This window comes from Passer montanus, unplaced genomic scaffold (assembly GCF_014805655.1).
Source record: "Passer montanus isolate IOZ18808 unplaced genomic scaffold, ASM1480565v1 scaffold215, whole genome shotgun sequence".
Lineage (NCBI taxonomy): Eukaryota > Metazoa > Chordata > Aves > Passeriformes > Passeridae > Passer > Passer montanus.
The window spans coordinates 11245-33222 of NW_024366759.1; the positions used below are offsets into that span (position 1 = coordinate 11245).

The 21978-nt window shown below is 42.1% G+C and overlaps 1 protein-coding gene across 1 annotated transcript in view; it reads right to left on the bottom strand.

Annotated features, from left to right (window-relative positions):
- Window positions 1–295: 295 nt before the first annotated feature.
- Window positions 296–21978, bottom strand: part of LOC120502290 (calpain-8-like) — a 42438-nt gene continuing 20755 nt past the window's right edge. The window contains 21 exon segments of the mRNA XM_039709562.1: window positions 296–329; window positions 1713–1758; window positions 2349–2471; window positions 3371–3455; window positions 4755–4823; window positions 6128–6192; window positions 6720–6798; window positions 7692–7757; window positions 8392–8429; window positions 9039–9249; window positions 10956–10967; window positions 12963–13149; window positions 13865–14023; window positions 15018–15092; window positions 16431–16516; window positions 17316–17351; window positions 17353–17400; window positions 18286–18475; window positions 18758–18891; window positions 20043–20087; window positions 20812–20874. Coding sequence (XP_039565496.1) covers window positions 296–329; window positions 1713–1758; window positions 2349–2471; window positions 3371–3455; window positions 4755–4823; window positions 6128–6192; window positions 6720–6798; window positions 7692–7757; window positions 8392–8429; window positions 9039–9249; window positions 10956–10967; window positions 12963–13149; window positions 13865–14023; window positions 15018–15092; window positions 16431–16516; window positions 17316–17351; window positions 17353–17400; window positions 18286–18475; window positions 18758–18891; window positions 20043–20087; window positions 20812–20874 — 1851 coding nt within the window.

Here is a 21978-nt window from a genome sequence, read left to right on the forward strand (position 1 = left end):
ACAGCCACCTGGGTCCAACCATGCTAAGTCAGAACTGATGAGATTTCAGCATGGCACAGAACAATACTCTTTGGGCAGGAAAAGTAAAGGAGGTCAGTCCTGGGTTTGTTTATTTGTTTGTTTAAGAATCTATTTATTTTATAATTGACAGTTGATCATTTTTATTGGCTTAAAGTAACTTGCCAGGAATAAAAACAAGTTTCTCTTTCTTTTCTTCACAACAAGGAGATGCCAAACAAGTGGTTTTATGCTCAGAAGAGCCTCAGAGGTCTCTGCTGAATTGATTGACCGTGGTTCAAACCAGTGTGCAGCACAGCCACTGAGGGAGAAACAGAACAAGGAGTCAGAGCATCAGGAAGGTCCAATAGTAAAAGATTTTAAAATCATAGAAAATTTGGGGATTTAGAAAGAAAGCTACACTTAGTAGGCCCTGGGAAATTGTTAAAAGTAGCCCCTGGGAAACACTAGGCCTTGTGTTAGCCAGATCATGTGAAATTGCACCTGCGTAACCAGTATATGATAAATTATATAATTGTTAGATGTGATGATTGTTTAATTGTAAGAAGAATCATGAGAAACTATGTTCAAGGGTTTGGGGGGGATCACAAGAAACCTATGCTTGGATGAAATCAATGTATGCAATAGAACAATGTAAGTTTAATAATTAATATGTAAGTTATATAATGATAGAATATAAAAACATGTTCATCCCGAACCCATGGCAGAGTCAGATTTGGTCTGTACCCCTGACACCCAGAGCTCTTCAATAAAAGCACCTGCATATAATCATTCTGTGATTATGTGTTCCTGAACGCTAACAGGTCTACAGGATGCCACTGGGGCACTCTTCCACGGGCCTCTAGGAGAACAAGCTGGCAAAGGCTGGAATTGCATTTTTATCTTTTATATGTGTAGGATCCATCTGCTCTTGAACTTCAGGGAAATCTACTGCCAGGATCAAACTCAAACCTTGCAAGTAGGGTCTCTTCCAAAGGAAGATGAGTTCTGCAGGGCAAGCTGGAGAAAGCTTCAACTTTTAACCTTGAAACCTCTAGGGTGGGAGTATGCCATGTACAATTTCTGCTATATTTAACTAACTATGACTGAGGGTCACAGGGCTTTCTAGCCATTCTCCTTCCTTCAAGCCAGTCTTCAGCTGAGAGGACTAATTGGAAGGACCTCTTGGAGCTCCTTCCAGCTGTTTTCTGAGATATATTTGTATTCTTCAATGGGAAGGCTCAAGCTGATTGCTTTTACAACAGCTTCAACAGGAAAAAATTACATTAAAAACAATGTGGGAAGAAAAAAGACCTGGCATCTTAAAAGGTTTCTTCTAATTCTGGCAGGTTGATCAGTACATTCTCTGCCAGAAAGAAGAGTTCCCTGCTGTGTGTTTTCTAATGAATTGACCACTGCCCTCAAAAAGGAGATAGTGAAATGCACTGTGTAAGCACTTTCTCCATCAGCCTTTGGACTTTTGAAAGTATCTTTATTTTTTTGCTCGTATAAAGGTAAAAGTTCATTCTACTAATTTAGATAGGCCTTGTGGGCTGAAGAACATTTTCACATAAACAAACTTGCCCTTTGAATCACTACCATGTTTCTCTTACAACAATGATTAAATCACTTACAATAGTGATTTAAAATAAGTGTGTTTTAGTGTGGTCTACTGCTACAGTTGGATCAGGTGGTATTTCAATCTGACCAGCAGAGAGATCTGGATGACTCCATTCTTGTCTTTGTACAGGAGATGAAACAAAGAAGAGTGGGGGAAAAAAATGGATATAAACCACAGACTTTGGCATGTAGAGAATCGCTGCCCAACAAAATGTAAAAGCTTGGTCTGGCCATGATCTACTGGAAATTTAGACTGGTTCTGTCAGATAATATTACAGTGGTTCTTCTTTCTTCTTACAAATAATTTCTAAGCTGCTTCATGTGGTGGAATAGACCTACAGCAGCAAAATGGAAGTTGGCAGGAGGACAACTATAAAATCTGATGTGGTGGCATCTGGCATGATCTGAGGACAAACCTGTAAATCAGGTCTGAGTAAGGACTGCAAGTGATAAATGGTCCCATTTGTCAGAGCTGCGACAATGTGGGGGCCAGAGCACTGACCATAAGTTGCTGATGACTGTAAAGCACAAGAGAATGGTGTGTTATGGAAACGTGTCCCATAGTCCCCATGGGCATTCAGACAGAAAGGCTTTTGCTATTTCTCTGCTGCTTCCTCTGACTCAATTTTGCTGGCACGCTGACCTTTCCATGCAATTTGCTACATTCACAGCTAAAAGACACCAAATACCTAAGGCAACCCCAAAGCTTTCAGCAATTTCCCTTGGGCACTCACTGAACAGGGTCTCCAGGTGGATCATGCAGGCCACAAAGCCATCAAAGTTGATGGTCAGCTTGGTGCTGCAGGCGTAGCAGGTGACAACGCTGTGCTGCACCTCATCTTTGAGCCTGAAACCTGAGGGCCAGGAGAGGACAGGAGTCACTGACACAGCAGTGTTAAAATTTACTGTCTTGGATGTGACTTATCCGTGGACTGCTGCAGCTGCAGGTTGAAGGGCAGGATTGTTCCTCCCAGAAGGTCTGTTGGACTTCCACACCCACCTCTGTGGGTCCTTTCCAAAGCCAGTTTTGCTGGCTGAAGAGAGGCATAGAGTTCTCCTACAGAATTTTGTCAGACTGCATAATTCACATTGTTTTACAGTATAACCAGTCCTACGTTCCCCAGCTAAACCCCTAATTAGCGAGTCTTGGCACTGCAGCTGAATAGCAGTGATTGAGACAGAGCCAATTGCTCACATAACACATTGGGATCTATTCAAGCTCATATTCGTGTTATTTCTGTCTGGATCATTCACATAAAATCCACTGAGCACAAGACAAATAAAAAAAACTCCCAAACCAGTGCTCCTCTAGACGTCCCTTAGGTGGCAAGCTCTGTTCCAAAAGTGACATCAGAAAGGACATCATTGGAGCATGCCTTGATCAGGCTTGCACTTTCTCCAGAGGAGAGAAATGAAGGAAAAAGAGGGTGGGAGGAAATGAAGGAAGAAGAGGGTTTGGGTGTAGCTCTGAAAGAGGATTATTAGATTAGGAAATAATGAGGCCAAAAATAGAGCAAGTAATAATCAGATGCATAAGCAATGGTCACAGCATGGACAAAAGTACCAGTGGTTCAAAACGCAGAACAGAGGATGGGGTTTGATGTGTGAAACAGCAAAAGGATTGCAGTGTGTGACTGTCAGGAAGGCAGAATGTCACTGGAAATGCTGTGATCTACGTGACAGGAGAGAAGAAGAGCTGTTAAAACGCTCCGCTGTTCTCCCAGTGTTTGGTGATCTAATCCCCAAGCAGCACACTCATCTGCCTTTCTGAGGGCATTTTGCATCTTGTGGGAGTTGATGGCACCAGAGTAGTCACTGTCCACTTTCTTATAGATTGCCTGTGGCAAAGAGAAAGGAGGGAATGGAAGAGGGGACTCGAGTGTATGCCCCTGCAAGCAATGCTGTGGTGTGGGCACCAGAGGCAGGCTGGGCTTGCATAGCTGGCTCACAGCACCTATGAAGTTGTGGTAACACAGGTCTCATCAGGGGCTACAAGCCACAATGAACTACTCAGAGGGCTCCTCTAGGCTTTAACCTTGGTTTGCTAGCCCACCATGCCCTGCCATTGTCCCTGCTCATGTAGCTAACCAGTGCCAGGACAATCATTCCTACCTCTGCCATGTTCACACTGTCACTGCTGTGCCCACTGATGGCTGGGACAGGGACTGCCCTACCACCACACGTTCCTACTCTTTGAAACATAACGAACAAGAGAAACACTTCAAGCGACAAGTGGCAAGCCAGGCAGAGTGGGAAACACGTTCCCCTGGGCTGGCAGCTTGCCTGCCTTCACATTACATGGTGGCAGACAGGTCATTGAGGAAAATATCCTATCATTTGGCAAACACTACAACAGACCAAGTCCATCTTGCTCAATGTTTCAGACAAGATGACAGATGCCTCCTACTGCCAGCAGGTCTATTATCCAGAATTAGAAGCCACCCAGACCTAGAGTTAATAGTGGATTTTGGTCTCAAGGCTTGCTTTTCTGACAAGCCTTAGGGCAGAGATGTGTCTTCATGAACCCAGTATTTCTTCATAGAACTCCAGGGCAGATGCTCTGTGATGAACAACATCAAGTATGGTGGCAGCAGGCTTGCCTGAAAGGGACGTGGTCACACCAGGAAAGTCCAACTCTAACCTTCCTTTTGACCGCTTCGTTCTGGGTGAACTTCTTGGAATATTAACTCCTCTATCAAAAAAAAAAATAAAATAAAATTCAACAGTTCTACAAGATTTCAAAAATACAAAGGCAGTTTTTTCTAGTCTTAAAAATATGTTTCTTGTGTTTGCTTATGCTCAGCCAGCAGTGCAATATATTGCAACAGCCAAAATGTTCATATGAGCTTTAATAGAGCAGGCAGCAGAAAGAGCTGTCTTTGCCAATAATCAAAGAGAGTTATCTGTCTTTCTGTAAGGTATTGCAAATTATGGAGAATTATGGGGCCAAGGTGAAAGAGGATTTGGTTGTGCCCTGTTGAGTGAGGGGTGTTTCAGAGCCCTGGAACGAATTCAAACCCTGAGAAGGAAGGCTTGCAATTATATCTGCCTGTGAGGGTTTAACTCGATCTCAGTTCTGGATCTGTACTTCAGAGCTGAGAGGGAAGGGAAGGGGATAGAGTCAGAAATGTTGTTACCAAATACTTTTGAATCTTCATCCAAAGTGTCTTGAATTCTACAAGTCCCAAGGTGCTGGTCCCATCGGTCTGGGTCGTGTTAAGGCATGGTTCACAAATCAGGATTCCTTCATCGTTAGCAAAATTGGAGTGTAAAGACAATAGTTGGATTGTGCGACAGTGGAGAGCAATCTGGAGAGCAGTTCTGATAAAAACAAATCACTCATCACAGTGTCATCTTAATGCCAGTTTAGTTCTCATTTGTAACGCATCTCCATCTCCCACAGACATGCCCACAGCTTCACATTTGCTTGGCTAAAGGCATGACAAGAATTTCTAGGCTATCTTCACTCTCAAGGAATGATATATGGGATTGCTAAATATATAAGCAAGATTAAAGGCATTCACATTTTGGACACTTAACAGTAGATTGGATTTCACCTTAGGGGGAAAAGAGCCTGGCCTTGCAGCAAACAATTGTTAGAAACCAGAGGCAGGAGCTGCAAGTGAAGAGAGTCAGTAGCTGCCTACAAAATCCTGTCCCATGTCCTTTAGGGCTTTGAATATCCCTTCCAATGGAAAATTATTCAGAAACAGGGATTTGGACACTGTGACATTGTACTTACTGAGTTTCCCCATTAAGCTTGGGGGCCTATGGAGTGTAGGGCAATGGCATCACTTCTCATCACTTCTCCTAATAGCCAGTTATTCACAAGATCCACAGTGAATCTCTCCTAGCCTCAATATGGCCATGCCATGACACCAACACCAGTGAGATCCTGGCAGCATGGGTCATCACCACCCCCAGTGCAAAGGAGCACCTCTCAACTGGGTAGAGGTGTTGACCTCCCTTTTTCCTTTGGCTACACAAACCTGGGCAGAGGTGTTGACCTCTCCTTTTCCCTTGGCTACACAAACCTTATAAGCTCCCAAGTATCCCCCAGCTATGCAGAAGGGAGGCAGGACCTGCCTGTACTTGCAGCCTTCCCCCTGAGAACAGGCTCAGCCCGTTCCTGCTGCTGTGAGCCCGGAGCTCTGTAAGCAGGACCCGACTCAGAAACAGAAGCTGTGGATGTGCTCAAAACCTGCATCCTGCCAAGCACGCTGTGTATGCACCTGGAACTACACAAGTGCAGCTAGGCAGAAAGGCCCTACTTCTCCCCACTATATTTAGGAAAATGTTTAAGCAATGAGAGATGGTGGTGAGAGAAGCAGCTGGTGATTAAATGGTTCATGTTTCTGCAACCATGAGCTGATAGAGATGCTTGGTTAAATTTTTTGCCCCCAGCCATGTGCCGGGACAACAGAAGTGTAAACTTAGCCCAGCTTGTCAGGAAGCTTTGCAAAGGAGATGCAGAAACTTTAAAGGTGATGAAATTACATTCAAAGGATACATCTAAAAGGCTGATCATCTCCCTGCAAGTGTTAATGCTGAATCTATCACTTTTCACATCCTTTCCTGTACAAAAAGGAAATATAAAAGTCTAAGTGAGAAATAGTTTAAGACAAATATTTTTCTGCAGACAATGCTGAAGATACCAACCACCTTAAGATCTTGGTAGCAAAGCAAATGCTCTGCCATCTCTTCCATAATGTTCTTTCAGTTGATTAATATGTTTTTTGTTTTGGTTTGGTTTGGTTTTTTTTCCACAGTGGGAGGGGATGTTATTTGTTTTGGTGGTGATAAGCCTCTATCTGTCCACAGAAGTCATGCAGCAGCAGCATAATAACACTGTCCATTGGTGGTCCTCCTGGAAAAGTACAGGGAATGTTGTACCTCTGCAGAACATCTGCTGGCAGCATTTGGAAGGGAAGCACCAGGCACTATTTCCACCCCATATTTAGAGGTTCGACAAACCAGGAGAAATTCAGCTGGGACCAGACAAAAACTCTGTTTTTCATCATCCCTAGCTGACAGAGCTGGGTTTTGTTAGCACAGACCCTGTTCTCAGCTCCATCCAATGGGAAGTATGTAATGTCACTCACTCTTCACAAAAACCCGGTTTAGGATCCTTTGAAGTTCAGTGGCAGTCTTTTCACAGTCCCAGACAGAAAACAAAACATACTGTCAGTGTTAACACAAAAATTATTTGAAGCAAGCTCTATTGGTGTGCTATCAGACATCCAGAGACTATTTTCTTTCCAAATCTAAGACATGTAAATGCTTAATTTTTTTCTAACCCTTCACATTTACCCTCAGATATCAGAGGGACAAGATCTTCAAAACCAATCAGATTTCCTAGACACTCAACCAGGAAATAAGTGGTTTGTTAGGTGCTATGGTGACATGATCAAGTAAATGGCAACTTTTTTAAATGTTTGACTGAAAAAAAAGTTTCAGGAAAACATTTGAGATTTTCAGGACTTACAGAAACTACAACCAAACAACTCTAAAATTGCCATCTGAAAAAGACTCAGAATGGTCTTCCCAACTAAAAAGATGTTTTCCCTCTCCAGTAACAGTGGCCACCTGTTTATTAAGAGGAAACTTGACATGACAGCCAAAGGCTAACACAGCAGGACTTTATAGATACTGTTTTTCAAATACATTAAGTAGAGAAAAAGCCCAGCCAACAGGTTTTTGATTCCTGGGGCTAAACAAAAAGGAAGGAATTGGCCAGCCAAGCAATTGTCAGAATTATATGATAACTCCACAGGTAATTTATTTCACCCTGGGATAATATTTTCACAATCCTCACTCATATCGCCGCTATTTTCAAAGTTGTTCCCAGCCTTGCACAGCCAAGGGGAAAAAAAAAATCACATTTTGCACCAATGAGAGGAACAATGTTGAAAATCTTCTCTATTGTCAAATAAACTGAACTGAAGCTATGAGTTAATAAAAGGGGAGAAATACTTGGTTTTTTTAACAGTCAGTAAAAGGAATTGGTAAATCAAATATTTGTATAATCGTAACAGAGAGGTCTCAGGTTTTTTTGTTCAATTTAATCCACTTACCTCTCCAGAGAGCTTTTGGAATAGAGTCTTGAACTCATCATCTATATCTTTGTTGTCAGCATGAGGCTAGAGGAAAGGGATGGCCAAGAGAGTGGTTAATAAGGTTCTAGGAAGTGAGCTGTGTATATTGTAAAGATGCTGTACAGGGGCTTATTTACAGCAACAGAAAATGAGCATGTGCTCTGCAGCAATGGCAAAACAGAGGCACTACTTTAGTCATGGCCAGCCAGGGGCTGGCTTAGTTTGAGAGCAAATACTTCCTAAGGCTGGTGAGATAGTTTTTATCTGTTACCAAGACAGCATTAGAAAATAGCAACAGTAAAAATGTTGCTGTATTTGGCCAGAGCAATTCAGCAGCTCCTTGGAAGCCTTTTACAGCTTCTCCCAGGCTTCAGGAAGACTATTTGTTTCTATAGAAATGTGCTCTCTCCACCTTCTCCTACCCATGCAGGAGGTAAGGACAATCATACGTGTTCCAGTTCAGTCTACAAGGGTGAAGTCTCTGTGCCACATGGCCCATGTACATAAAAATGAACGTGAAACTAAGACATGGACATATGTAAAACATTCCCACACACAAAAAATATTTCTCCTCAGCACAAAAGCATTCTGTAATCCCAGCTCGAATAAGAAAAAAAATCATGCCCCTGTTTTACTTCCACATTATGAAGGAAAACTCTGTCCAGTTAGGTCGTCTAACCTCATATGGCTTTGCAGACACCTCATCACCCATCATTTTTCCTAAGGAAAGAAAGAAAACTGTAAAACAACCAGAAATTATGAGTCTACTTTAAAGTCTTGCCTTTAAAATAATTAGGGGGGGAAAAAAAGCGCAAAAGCTGTTTAACTATAAGATGTTAATAAATGCACAGAACAAGCCCCCAAGTTTCCTGCTTTCCATGCTCCACATCCCACCTCTGCCTGCCCCAGCTCTTTGAAGATATTTTCCACGGGAAATGCAGCCTTGCTGTTCTTGTCTTCCATCCAGACTCCTGCTTTTTCATCTAATGGATGCCATTGATACAACCCCTTTTAAAACCATCTTATCATCATCATAGTCTCAAATCCTGCACTCTTTCATTGTGGGAACTTCTCCTTCATGGAGCTGAGGGACCTTGTTCCCAGCTGAGTGCTTAGGGGACACCTCTGAAGAGCCATGACTCTGAAGAAGTATCTGCCATGGATGTGTGGTCACTATGGTAGACTGTAGAAAAAATGGGTTGTGGAAATGGGCCTATTTTGCTGGTTAGGACAAAAGATCAAGCCCAGGGTATGGATGCAACATGTGACCTTCTCCTTTGCGTGCCTCCCCAGAAGAATGGGAGGTTTTCAGGGAAGGTACTCACTGTGATTTAGCCTGATTCTCAGCAAAAACTCTCAGTCAGAACTCCCCATTCTTGTAGGGTTGAAAGGTGGAGGGCACAATGAGGTACTGTCTCCAGGACAGCATCACGCAGCTGGAGACCTCACACAGGTTCACATAGGGGTCAGTCCAGGCTGCTGGCTGGTGCCTTGCAAAGAAAGCATGGCTTGCGTGCACATCTGTGCTGCTTTCCAGCTGTGGAGAATGTGGTTTTGTCAGAAACCCTTTGGCAGTTCCCTGGTAAGCCAGCCACCTTATTTCAGTTTCAGTGCTTCAAAGCCATCTCAAGTTTTCATTGAGTAAAATAATAAATCCGTGAAGGATGGTACAAAAGAAAGCCACCAGGGTTCTGTCATGGGAAACAGGCAGATGGTTAGGAGGGGCAAAGGTCTTCCTCTATAAAGATTATCTTTTCACATGACTCTTTACACTTGGGACTATAAAATAAATAAAAGTATCATAATGTGTACTTATATCTGATCAAATCACTACACTCTAAATTTTCCATGCATTGAGCATTTTTTGCTAGCTTATGGACTAATTTGATTTTCAGAATATTGTTTAGGAATTTATGGTATCAAATAAACCTCCCAATTGCTTAGGAATTGTAGTCTTTGACTTCTTTAAATAGACACAAAAAAAAATAGTAAACAAAACAAAGTAGTAGTCACAAGGGTGAGACTTTTGGGGCCACATTAGGTGATTTGCCCAACTTCTATTAGTAATACTAAGGGTATACATTTGGATTTTGTAGGAAACAGTACTTAAATTTTCCTTGATACCAATATACTCTGTAGGAAGTTAAACATTGCACAGTTCAAAAAATAAAACACTGACATAAGAAGGAACAGTAGTGTAAGAACAACATCCCTGCTATAAAACTCCTATTCATGACTTTTGGTCCACAAAAATGTCTTTCAAAAAGTATGATTCAGTGACACACAGAAAATGCTGTGTAGCTGATGCAGGATGGGAAGCATCATTTAGGGATAAGGTTTCTGTCTGTCTAAGACCAGAGCACACAAAAAAAATCTTAACAAACCTTGTATAATCATTCAGGTTTTCTGTTGTAAACTGTAGAAAAATATGCATGATTTTCCTCTTTTGTTCTGAGATGAGATTGAATTTGGTATTTATTCAACAGCCCCATCCTTTCCCCTCACTCAATATTAAGCTAAGTGGGACTGCAAAGGTTGAGAAGACAGATCCATATCTTCCCCAATATATAAAGTTAATTTTCCCTTTGCATTTGCAAGGGTGCTAAAAGAGCACATTTAATTGTTACATGGCCACATGTTCATTTACTGAGAGAGGAAAAGGGCTGAAAAGCCAAGGAAAAATTAGCAGCATAGGCTGCTGGGCCTCAGGAATAGGTGTAGGGTATTCCTACTGCCAGACACCCATGGGGTCTCTTTCTTCAGCAATGAAGTCTCTTTGCCTCAGTATTGACATCTGGGGGGATTAGGGAAGGTTGAGCAGGGCTTGTTCATTACCAGGAGCCTCAGCTCAGAACTGTTAAGAACAGATCCACAGAGCTTGGCATTTCTTCTAAACAATATTAGCTACATTTTTGCAGTTTTGGAGTCCAGGGGTCCTGTTCTGCCTTCACCTGAACTAAACAGACAAATTCTGACCTCGGTTATACAAACTTCCTGGAAGCCAAGTTTCAACAAGTATAAATGAGATCAAGACTGGGAGTCAGACATCTGTAATAAAGCCTCGTGGCCTAGTCCCTTGAAAATGATTATTCAGAACTTGAGATATTGATCCAGTGATTCAAGGGCAAAGTTCTCCATAAAAGATATCATTCATAAGAAAGAAGTCATTGTGGCAGCTAAATTCTCCAGTGCAAGAGGAGGTGCCCATGTGGAGGCTGGAAGTCTTCAGCAGAAACTACATACCTCCTGAGGAATCTGGAAGGAAGAGAAAGAGACAATATTAAAGTGCTGCTATATACCTGCACCTACCAGTAGGAAAAAAAAAAATCAGATAAAGCCTACTTCAGACACTTTTTGAAAAAAATGTTCACTGACAACCGCATATAATAGTATCAGATACACATTAAATTGTCTTTTCCTCGAGCTGTTCCAAAGGAAAAACTGTATCTTCGTCCAGAGAAATCTATAGCATATCAAATTGCTTTTCCCCTGATGTAGTGTTGTGAATGATACTGTTGGTTGGAAATATTTGACTAAGTCTTTAAATGCTCAGTCAGGAAAAGTCAACAAGTTTGTCCTACTTTGCTAACCTAAACTAGAGAGTTCATTACAGCAGACCCGAACTCCACTAGTCTACTGCTACTGAATATGATGAAAATATAAGGCTACGGTCACTATCAGTCAGCCTGGGGATGATGAGATTGTTGGGAGGCAACTATAACAAGTTGCAAGTTTCAATATTTGGCTCTTCCTAAATTAACTGAATTGCTATGTTAACGTGTACCTCCAAATATAAGGCAAATTTTCCAAAAGCAATGAGTTGTCTTGAGGTCACAGATTCCAGTGAGAGCCAAAGAGAGGGTCCTCCCAATTCCCAAAAGATTTATTGCAAACATCACCCCTACAATGTTTGTGGAGCCTGAGTGGCCCCTTGAGACTTCAGGGTCTCTTGTTGCCTATAACCAGCACACTGGGGCAGCAAGGGCAGGGGTTGGGTGATGGAAACACAGTTGTTGTCAGCGGGCAGATACACGACTTAGAAAAGCTCTGCAGAGCAGGTAGACAGACTTGAACACACATCTTTCCACCTTCTTCTGCACAGAGATCTGCTTTAGGTTATCATCTCTGTAGTCCTAACTGGAGCTGCCCAGCCACAGCATCAGCTGCGATGAAGTAAACCTACTACAGTGTGTGATCCAAGGGAGCTGGGATCATAGCTGGGTCATAGCCTACCTGAGATGACTTAGCAGCCAGGTTTTTTTAAAAAAATTAACACCTTAAAAGTCACTTAAGTGACTTAAGAGTCAGCAAGTCTACCCTACTGTGGGTGAGGCCACAGAGGACACAGATAGGATGGAATAGATGTAAAGCACAAGGAGTTCTCCACTGTTACACTCAGTGATGAGAGCAGATAGACATCCGTAATGCACGAATTTGGGATGCTGATAGGTGAGCGTGCCTGGTACCACAAAGAAGGCAACTCAGAAATGTGCTCAGTGTGTGCATGTGCGCACTGGGCACTAGGGAAAACCTTCTGCAATTTCAAGCCAAACCACACAAGGTCTATTAGCAAAAGCCAGCAGTTTCCATCTGCTCCACCTGTGCTGGATAATGATCTTCATCCAGTGGAGTCTGTACAGCATTTAATTGCTTTTCTTCACATATCATATTGGTCATGATGATACTGATTGGAAATTTTACATTTGCTTCTCTCCCCTCACGCCACAGGAATTAGAGATTACACTGTAGGTTTTTTCCTTACATTTTTAGAAACACTGGGAAAATCAGGGAAAACAAAGCCCTGAATTTACTGAATCAGAACAGTATAGCATATGACAGACAATGGATTTAAAAAAAGACATTTGAAATACAAAGGAAAAATAGTAACAAAAAGAAAGTGAAAACTGAAGGCTAATGATAGGCTGTAATCAGAAGCACTTATGTGGAATTGCCAGGCACCCCAAGCCTGTCCCCATTCAGATTTTGTAAAAAAAGATTCTCAATGAGACTGTTACTAAATTACAGGCTCAATAATTTACACTGCTATCCTGTTGAAGTGGGAAAAAAATGAGCCTCAATTAATCTGAGTCTTCCCATATTATGGGGGTCAGGAAGAAACAAGAGAAGTAATTGAATAATTCTTCAAAATCCAGATCTTATTGAAGTGTAGTGCTGAATGTTAAGATGTAGCACTCTGCTAATTTTTTCCAGCTTAACAGGACAAGGAATACAGTCTTTAAAATGAGGAACAAATTTTATCTGATAGAGTGAATAACCAATACTAAGCAGACCTTCTCCCATTCTCTTCTGTCTCCTGTGGTTCTTCTGCATCAAGCCCACCAGAATGGTACAGCATGGCTCATTCAAACTCCCTTCATGGTCATCATCTGGTTCATCCAACTGGATTTTAAACTGGGGATTGGTCCAGTATGTTGCCAAGAATTCCCAACAGGAGACAAAAAGGAGGAGGCTTTGCTGCCATTGCAATTGTCATTGCAATCAAGATGGCTGTCACTAGGTTGCAGAGAATATCTCCCTGGAAGGACTTTTGCCTGGAGTTTTTCCAGTTCTTTCCATTGAGTTTTATGGGTTTATGTTTTCACAGCTATGCTGAGTGTCATCTGGAGCCATGAGAAATCAATGCACCAGGGTATCTCCTGGGACTAAATACCAACAGGGAGAAGCTGATACTGTTAATTCCAGCCAGTTATGTATCTCCAGGAAATGTCCTTGGCTGAGGCTCTTATTGTTGCAAGAGGACCAAATGCCAGACAGCCTCTCCAGAGGTCTAACCTGAAAACAAATTGGAAATAACAGTACCACTGAACTGCGACACTTTCCTGGCCTATCCAACCCTTCAGAAGATTACTCCAGTGAGTAGCAAAAGTCATGTAAGAAGGAAAAGCAGACAGAGAAACAAAAATATTGCCACAAATTAACTGCTTGGTGCACTGGTAATCCCCCATAAGAAAATAAGTGTGAATTAAATCTTCATTCAAACTCCCAGGCTTTTGCTTACTATCTAAACCCCACAGATATTGTCGCACCCCCAAGCTCTTTTTTTCCCACCAAAGCCCCGTCCAGCCCACAAGCAGTTTTTGAATGTTTTGTTTGGTATTTCACTAAAGGCCCATTTGGTTGGGTCCTTACCTGGGTAATTCTGGCAGCCCCCAGCAGATGAACCCCATCTCCACTGTCCATTAAACAGGGTCAGGTTCCATTTGTTGACCTTGTTTCTTTTCAGTATGTCAGGAGTCAAATTGCAGATCTCAAGGTGACTAAACTGCCTTTGGAAATCTGAAAATGCCATCTTGGCATACAAAGAGACAGGCTAGTCTATCAGCCTGCAATAGATGAAGTAGCTGAGGCTGGACACTTTTCCCAATGGTGTTGACACTTTTTCCAACAGTGTCCAAAGCTGCATTTAATTGAATTCTGAAACTTGGAACTGGCTTTTGGAAAAGAAAATTGCCCACTGCCTGAATGAACTGTATCTTCTGGAGACAGCCTCTGTCCATGGCTGTTACACATTTTGGGCTCGGTCAAACCATTTTCTGTCATCCCCAGCTGAGGGCAATCCCCCATGGATCATGTTCCATAAACAAATTCACTGGAACTGGTGAAACAATATGTGTGAGGAGATCCCATTTAAAGGGAGTAAGATCTGGCCCTTGAGAAAGCATCACTCTGTAGGAAAACAGTCTCAGTTTGGTGTTTTGCTTAATTCCTATCATTGATGTTTGTTTTTACCATTCCTGGTATATTTGCATGAGTGAGAGAGCTTGATTGCTCCATCCTGCTAGCAGAGGTCTGCTCTCATTTCCTAGTGCCTGATGGCCCATGCAGCTGATTGCACTGGAGGGCAGTGGCCATTTATCTTTTCACGCTAGGACAGAGTGACATCAGTTCAGCACTGATTCATATATAAAAAGATCAGGATTAGGACAGGCTTTCTATTAGGTCTGAGTAAACAGACTCTTCCCAAGCTGGTAATCTGAACTTTTTCATTAGCATGTAGCATTTAGGCAAAAAAACCAAATCTCAAAATGTAGAGTACCTCAGGTTCATTCTTGCCACCTCATTAATTTTATTACCATCTGGTCTCTATATTTTGGATTAGTGCTGAGTTATGCAAGCTCTAATAAAAGGAAATATTTGAATAGGAAAGGAGATAAATAAAAGGCTAACAATGCCTGCACTTCATTATTAACCCCCTCGGTGCTGGCAGTTTTCTCCATCCAATTGAAAGGATTGCTTAAGGCACATAAAATGTCCAAAAGAGTAAGCTTAATAAACAACTCTCACCAAAACTCTCCATCATCTACTTGCTTATCCAGAGCCTGTTTTTGTTTGGGATCAACATAATTCCACTCATGAGCACTGCAGACAAAGCACAAAAACACTCTGTTCAGCTGTTGCATTTTATTGTACAGTGAGATCTGAGTTAGATTCTATTGTGGGCTGATAAAGGAGTATATATTTCTTCAACAAATAGATCTTGTGCCCCTCCAAATGACAGCACACCCTGCAACCTGACTGTGCCAGGCTGGAATTAGACTGCAACAGTATTTGCAACTAAACCTTGTATTGCCCCTGCCAGGTGCCAGAAGGTACAAACAGACTGGCTGGATTAGGAAATTTACAGTCTGAAAATCAGTCAGAGCTTCTGCATTTTAGGATATATTGGGGTGCCTGATATCCTCCCTATGGAAATGATACAACCTCCATTGTTGGGGGTCTTGAAGGAACAGGAAAGCAGAAAGGTCAAATCAGAAAATTTACTGCAGAAAACAGCATTGCTCCTTTGCCATTCTGATATTAATGTGCTCAGGATGGATTCTGCTCTGATCTGCTCCCATGTGACAATGCAGTGCTGCACCTGCCTCAGCAAGGTTGTCCCATGGTAAAAAAGGTGTGACAAAACCAGGATATGGCATATGTGTGTGCCTGAGGCACCTTATCTTGGGACTCAGCAAGGCAGCTCTGATAAAAATAAAATTAATTGTAATGTTATCTCTATCCTTAATTATGATAAATCAGCACCCAGGCTATAGTCAGTCAGGACAGGAAACTGAAATCTCAAAGTGTTGCATGAAAAAATATATTGTGGCTCAAATGACAGTAAAATTTAAGCCATTCTAAATATAAAAATTAAAGAGGTGTTGTCGCTACCATGCTCCCAAGACAGTTGAAGCCCAGAGAGTTTCTGAGAGATTTTTAAATTCTTGTGTCTGTATCTTAGTCAGCATCCCAACTTTTTCGAGATTCTCAGATAGGTACCAAATTCTGGTGTGATTTAGAGCTGAGCAACCCTAGAGTCCAAACAGAAGTATAATGGTTTATCCCTGCTTTAACTCCCAGGAACAGGACCTGTTTGTATATTTTACTTAGGTCTTGGAACTCATTGGTAGGATCAATTTGAGAAAAACTGTCTTGCAAAATGACATGAATGTGGCTTGCATGGGGCTTCTCAGAGGAGTCAAACAAAGGACTGTTGTCTCTGATGAGAAAGCTCCGCCTGAGGCAGTATTAATGCCCGCTGGAAAGAATGGATTGATATCCAACATTGGTAATAAATTAACAGTGTTTTATTCCGACTGATTTAGTATCTCTCCTAAGTACACTTTGTGATTGGATTGACTGCATTGTTCCAATTTAATTTTTAATAGATTCCAAAATACACCAAAGAGAGAGAAGCAGAGGCATATAAAAACCTATTTATCACTCCAAGATCCAGTCCATTCTACTTCACCCCAGGGATTCCTAAGCCTCACTACTTTCTCTGGCTGTCCTTGGTAACACACCTAAAAGATCCAGAACAAACAGAGCCTGAGCACTTCCATTTTTCCAATCATCAGAGGGCAATTGCTTTTCAGATAGGATAAAACATGTTTTGTACTTGAGTGATGCAGTCCATTACAATTGGCAATAGTTAAAAGACACCTAGCTGCCTTCCACCCTTATTTGACATTATCCTGTGCCACCAAGTAAGCCATTAGCTGCAGCATTCACCATTTCATATAATGACAGCAACCTGCAAGGAAAATCATCAGCTACAAACCAGCAGAATATCTACATCCTCAAAAGCACAAAACATTGCACAACACAGCAAGGTTGGAAGGAGGTTATCTGGCATGGGCATCTGTGTAATGATTCCAGCTTCAGAGGAGCAGGAATACCTGGGCAGAGTTCATCAAAGAGGCTTTTACTCTTTTCCCATCAGCTCTGACTGGGAAAGTGCTTGCTCCCATCTCACACAACATAAACAATGGGGAATGGCTGCCTCCTCTCCTGTTCTTCCTTTCTGTACCCTGAATTTTGGTAACAGCTTGGCCCACCTCTACACTTTCTACCCCAGCCTGTTGATACTATACAAGTGGCAGACTGCACAGTGTGCTCCACACCACTACCTGTACAGAGCATCTGACCTGTCTGAGTGCTACAGACACGGACATTTGGCATATACATGCTATAGACATTTTTCTATATGAATGTATGTAAGTTCGGACCATTTTTATGGTCAGTCAATGAAAGACATCAGAAAGTTGAAGGTGCTGCAATGTTGCAGCCCCAAGCTGGTTTGCATGGTGGCCTCAGAGAGGCTGGATTATCTCCTCTGCTCCAGTGATTATGTCCTTTTTACCAGCTTCAGACTTGTGATTACTTCTATTTCAGCTGTAGCAGTTATCTGGAGCAATAAAATCATGCACATTTATGATTATATGTTGTGTATGAACTCAGCTTTCATAAGCAAATTAATATGCAGGAAGATATCCAAAGTGGTGTGCACAATGAATACCAATATTCTTGATGCAAAGTATATTAAATTAAGGTGAGATCCACAGCAAAAGCTGCAGTTTCAGCTGCCCTTAAGACTGCCCCTTAATATGCAGTCCAAGCACAGAAGAAATTCAAGAATGTACAGTGAAATCTAAATCTTAAACCAATTCCCAGCTCAGGTGACAGACCCAGTCACCTGCTAAGACATGTTCACATGAACTTAGCTCTAGCCTGTCTCAGACAAGATCCAATATAGCAAAATTGGAACTCTGGTAATTCTGTATGCCACAATGCAAACAAGATAATGAAATAGGATGTGAAAGGTGTGAAGTTTTCAAAACATGTTCAAACATCTGTAACTTGAGAGTGTTTGTATTACAGGTGTCAGTAATCTTTAGGAATGAAAACCAGAGCCAGAATCAGACTACAGGCTACAACAAAGTGTCTCAGCAAGCTTGTCTCTGGCAGTCAAGTGCCTGGAGCTGAAATTACACAAAATTTGAATGAGAAATGATATTCAGAGAATGGAGTTCCTGAAGACCAGCAGATGGTTCACAGCTCTAAGTATTAGCACATGCTGTCATGTAAATAGGGAGACATGATGAGCATTGTTTATTTCGAACCTTGTCCAAATTTTTTGATACTGAAATCAATAAAGATCTCACATTAATTCAGTTTGCTCTTGTATCAGACCTTCCTACCCATGTCTTACATTGGTCTGGGCTTTTGTCACAGTGTGGGCCAGAGCCCTGAGAAGAGAAGCAGGGAGAATAAAGCTGTGTCAGCCTCTTACATCGATGGAGCAGCCAAGCAGTGACCCAGCTCTCAGGGCCTTCTGGATGGTTTGGTAGAGGTTTGAAGGAGCCCTCCACAGCTCATAGGAGTCAGAGATGCCTCCAATAAAATCCTCAAAGACCTCCACAGTGGAGCCTCCTGCCAGAGCTTCATAAGCGCCATTCAGTTTTGGGGGAAAAGGATAAGAGCTATACAAGGGTTCATCTCCACCTGCAAGCACAATGTCCCAGAGAAAGAAGGAGTTATCATTCAGTATATCTTAATCAGCTTGGTCATCAGTGTGACCTGGGGCAAGAAAATTGAAGCCTCTTGAAATACAGTTGGCAACACCCTTTATGGACCTAGAAGGAACTGTAGATTCTGAGTGGGAGGGAGGCTGCCTTAGAATGAAGTGTGTTGTGACTGACATCCCTGGTCTGGGCCACCAGCAGGGGCACAGCTGGGGGCACAGCTCTTGCCCAACCCCACACTTGGCGTAGGCCTTCTCCAGCAGCATGCTCCAGAATTTGTTGCCTTCCTCTGAGTGCACGAAGAGCAGCTTCGCATTCTTGGTGGGCAGCATGTCATCCAGCACCACATCCACCCACTCCCCATACTGCCAGAACTGAGGGAAAGAAGAAAGGAAAAGATGATGGAGACTGGTGTGCCCAAAATAGCTCCCTGCTACCATCCTCCTACCCCTTCAGCTGTCATCACTTCCCCCAGCATAAGCCACTGTAGTGTTACTCCTGAGCTGGATCGCTCCCCTTTGTAATAAAGACAAACTCCTCCCAGTTCTGGATCATTCAGCAGGCTTCTTCATGCTATAATAAATTTTGCTGGTAGGAAATATTAACAGCATCTTGTTGTACATAGCATCAAAAACACTCTCTGAACATGAAAACTGAGTTTACATGGTGGACAGCCCAGAAAGCCAGCATGGAGATAGGATACTCTGAACTATCTCTAGGCTCAAACCTTAAGGAAAAAAATATCAAAACAATATGCCAGTAAAAATGCCTGTAAGTAGAGGTCATCTAAAGGGCAAGCACTCAATAGTGCCAATCCCTTTTGCAAATGCTAGGAAATACATGAAATATGCTAGTGCTAAATTTTGGCCTTAAAGCTAGAAATGTTTACTCCAGGATTTGCTGCATTCCTGAAAGGAGAGATGATAATTCACACCAAAACACTCAAAGGTGAGCTGGTGGAAAGACTAGGTATGTGTTCTAAAACTTCTGTCCTCACCAGAACACCTCCTTTAGCAGGGTGAATCCACACTGCTCCCACCTGTGCCCAACCTCCAGTCAAAGCAGGTTGGATAAATCACAACACTCTGGCTCCACAGGCAAGGAAGTAAAGGCAAAGCAGGGAGGGAAAGGGAGGAAGCAGAAGGAACCACACTAGTCTGAATTCACTCTCAATTGCTGGCAGCAACAGAGCTTGGTTTGGGCTCATGCGGCCTGATGGTTCAGCTGAGTTTACAAAATCTGTATAATTCCCCAGAGCCCCATCAGCAGAACCTCACCAGTGAGTGAGCAGATCTCATTCAACATTATTTAACTCTGTTCTTATTTTCTTTCTCTCTCCCCCATCAATTTCACATACACACTGTAACTGTTGATTATTTTACGTGTTCCAAACAAAACAAAACAAGACAATAAACAAACAAAACAAAAAACCAGAGGGGAAAAAAAAAAGAAAAAATAAAAAGCTGTTTCTAGTTAAATACTAGCATTTTTCTTTTTTATTCTCATTCCCCTGATCATAGGGTACCTGGAAATGAAAGATTCCGGCATAGTCCTTCTGGAAACCCTGAGTCTTGGTTGCTTGCTGGCCTGGAAGTTTCCTCCCAGCCTCAGGTACTTACGTATAAAATAAGCAAAATTATAAGAGCACAAGGTGTGGGAAAAAAGGCTTTAAAAACGAATTGCCTAGGAGATGTAGATGCAGGAAAAATATGTGACTGAGAACACTCAGATCTTCTTTGTAGCTATTTCTTCGAGGCTTTCCTTGGTACAGCATATGTCTTAAGCTGTTGTAATTTCTGTTTTCCTTGAAGAGGTAGAAATAATGGTGATAAGTCTGGGGAATGGATTTTCAGAGGAGGAAGATGAAAAGCTGTATCAAGTCAGAACTGAAATCCTCATTTTTCTGATGCGCTGGCTGTCCCTGGCATGCTGTGAAGTGCAGAATATTATTTCTGAGAAGTTGGCATGGTGGGTGTCCCTGGTGTTCCTATTGTGTCCCTCCACCCTGTGAGACCAGAGAAGGCCTGCAGCAGTGACAAATTGGTGCTCTCCCAATGTGCAACATCTGGAATGGTTTCTCCTAAAATCCCGGCCAGGATTTTAAAGCCAGTGAGTGAGAAACTACTCCAGATTTTGCTGAGGATGCTGTATGTTGCATGAACAATTAGTCAGAAGATTTGGTGAAATGAGGGAAGTTTCCTTAAAAACGTTGTTTACTTCCTGACTCAGAACTAAACAATTTCATAATCTCAGCCCAGAGGATGCCAAATGCAGTGTGAAATCCTTCAAGGCACTCTTCTTACAACATGAATTAATTTCTTAGCACTTGGGAGAGTAAGCAACGTGAGTGCTGCTGCCTGTCTCCAACACACCAATGCAGTCTGACCTCCCAAGGAAGCATTTCAGGGCATGCCTGGGAAGGACTGTGTTGGAAGAATTGCAGTAGTGGACTTGGTCTTAAAAGCAGCCATGCCTTGCTTGAGCAGTGCAGAGTCCCGTCTCCAAACCTTACTTTCTGGGGCCTAATATCTTTGACTAAGCTTGTGTGAACCAAAAGGAAACATCTAGGAATTGGTTAGTAACTTGATAAAAATGGAAGTGTGTCTGAATGTACATGGTTTGGGGGCATCTTTGGATAGCAGAGATGCACGACATTAGGGCTCCTGTGATATTTACTTTCAGAGGATGTAGGAATCTGTCCATATCAAGAAGCTTCCATGACAGGGCCTAAACTGTGCAGTTGGCCTCTTACCTTCTTGTACACCATAATGGGATCCTAGCCTATTAATAAACCTTCTCAGCCCTACTGGATAATATATGACTAGCTCTAAAGAGTACAAATTAGCACATTCTGTTCCCTTTTTTGAAGTTCAACATCATTTTGCCAGTAGCGAGTTTCACAGTTTAGTTTGTGGTTGTGCCTACAGGACAGTGCAAGAGCACAAACTCCCCAGAAAGGCACCATATGTAGAGCTCTCACATTTGTTCTGATTCAGCTGCAGGTTATAAGTCATCTTTCACACTGTGAAGAAACTATTTTATTCCATTCCTAAAAAGGGAATTTTTTTGAGGGAGAGAAAAAGAGGTCAATTGACCAATTAATTAGAATGCATTTCAAATAGGCTTACAGCCAGAAAAATTACAATATGAAAAAGCAGTTCTGCTCACCGTATGGGTCTAAAGTTCCAGCACTATAGCTTATAAAAATAGCTTTTTTTCTTTAAAGCCTTCTCTATATTAACCCTGCAATTACTTAATGGACACATATCACTGCTTCTGTTCAGTCTCATATTTCATGAACAAAATTTTCAGAAAAATGCCAATTACAGTGTTTACTGCTGCTGCAGAATGTCCTATAAAGAAGCTAGCTTGATTTTTGGATCTGAAGTAATTTGAAATGGTAGTAAAGTGAAATATTCATCGGGGCGGGGGGGGGGGGGGGGGGTTTTTGTGGGGGTTTT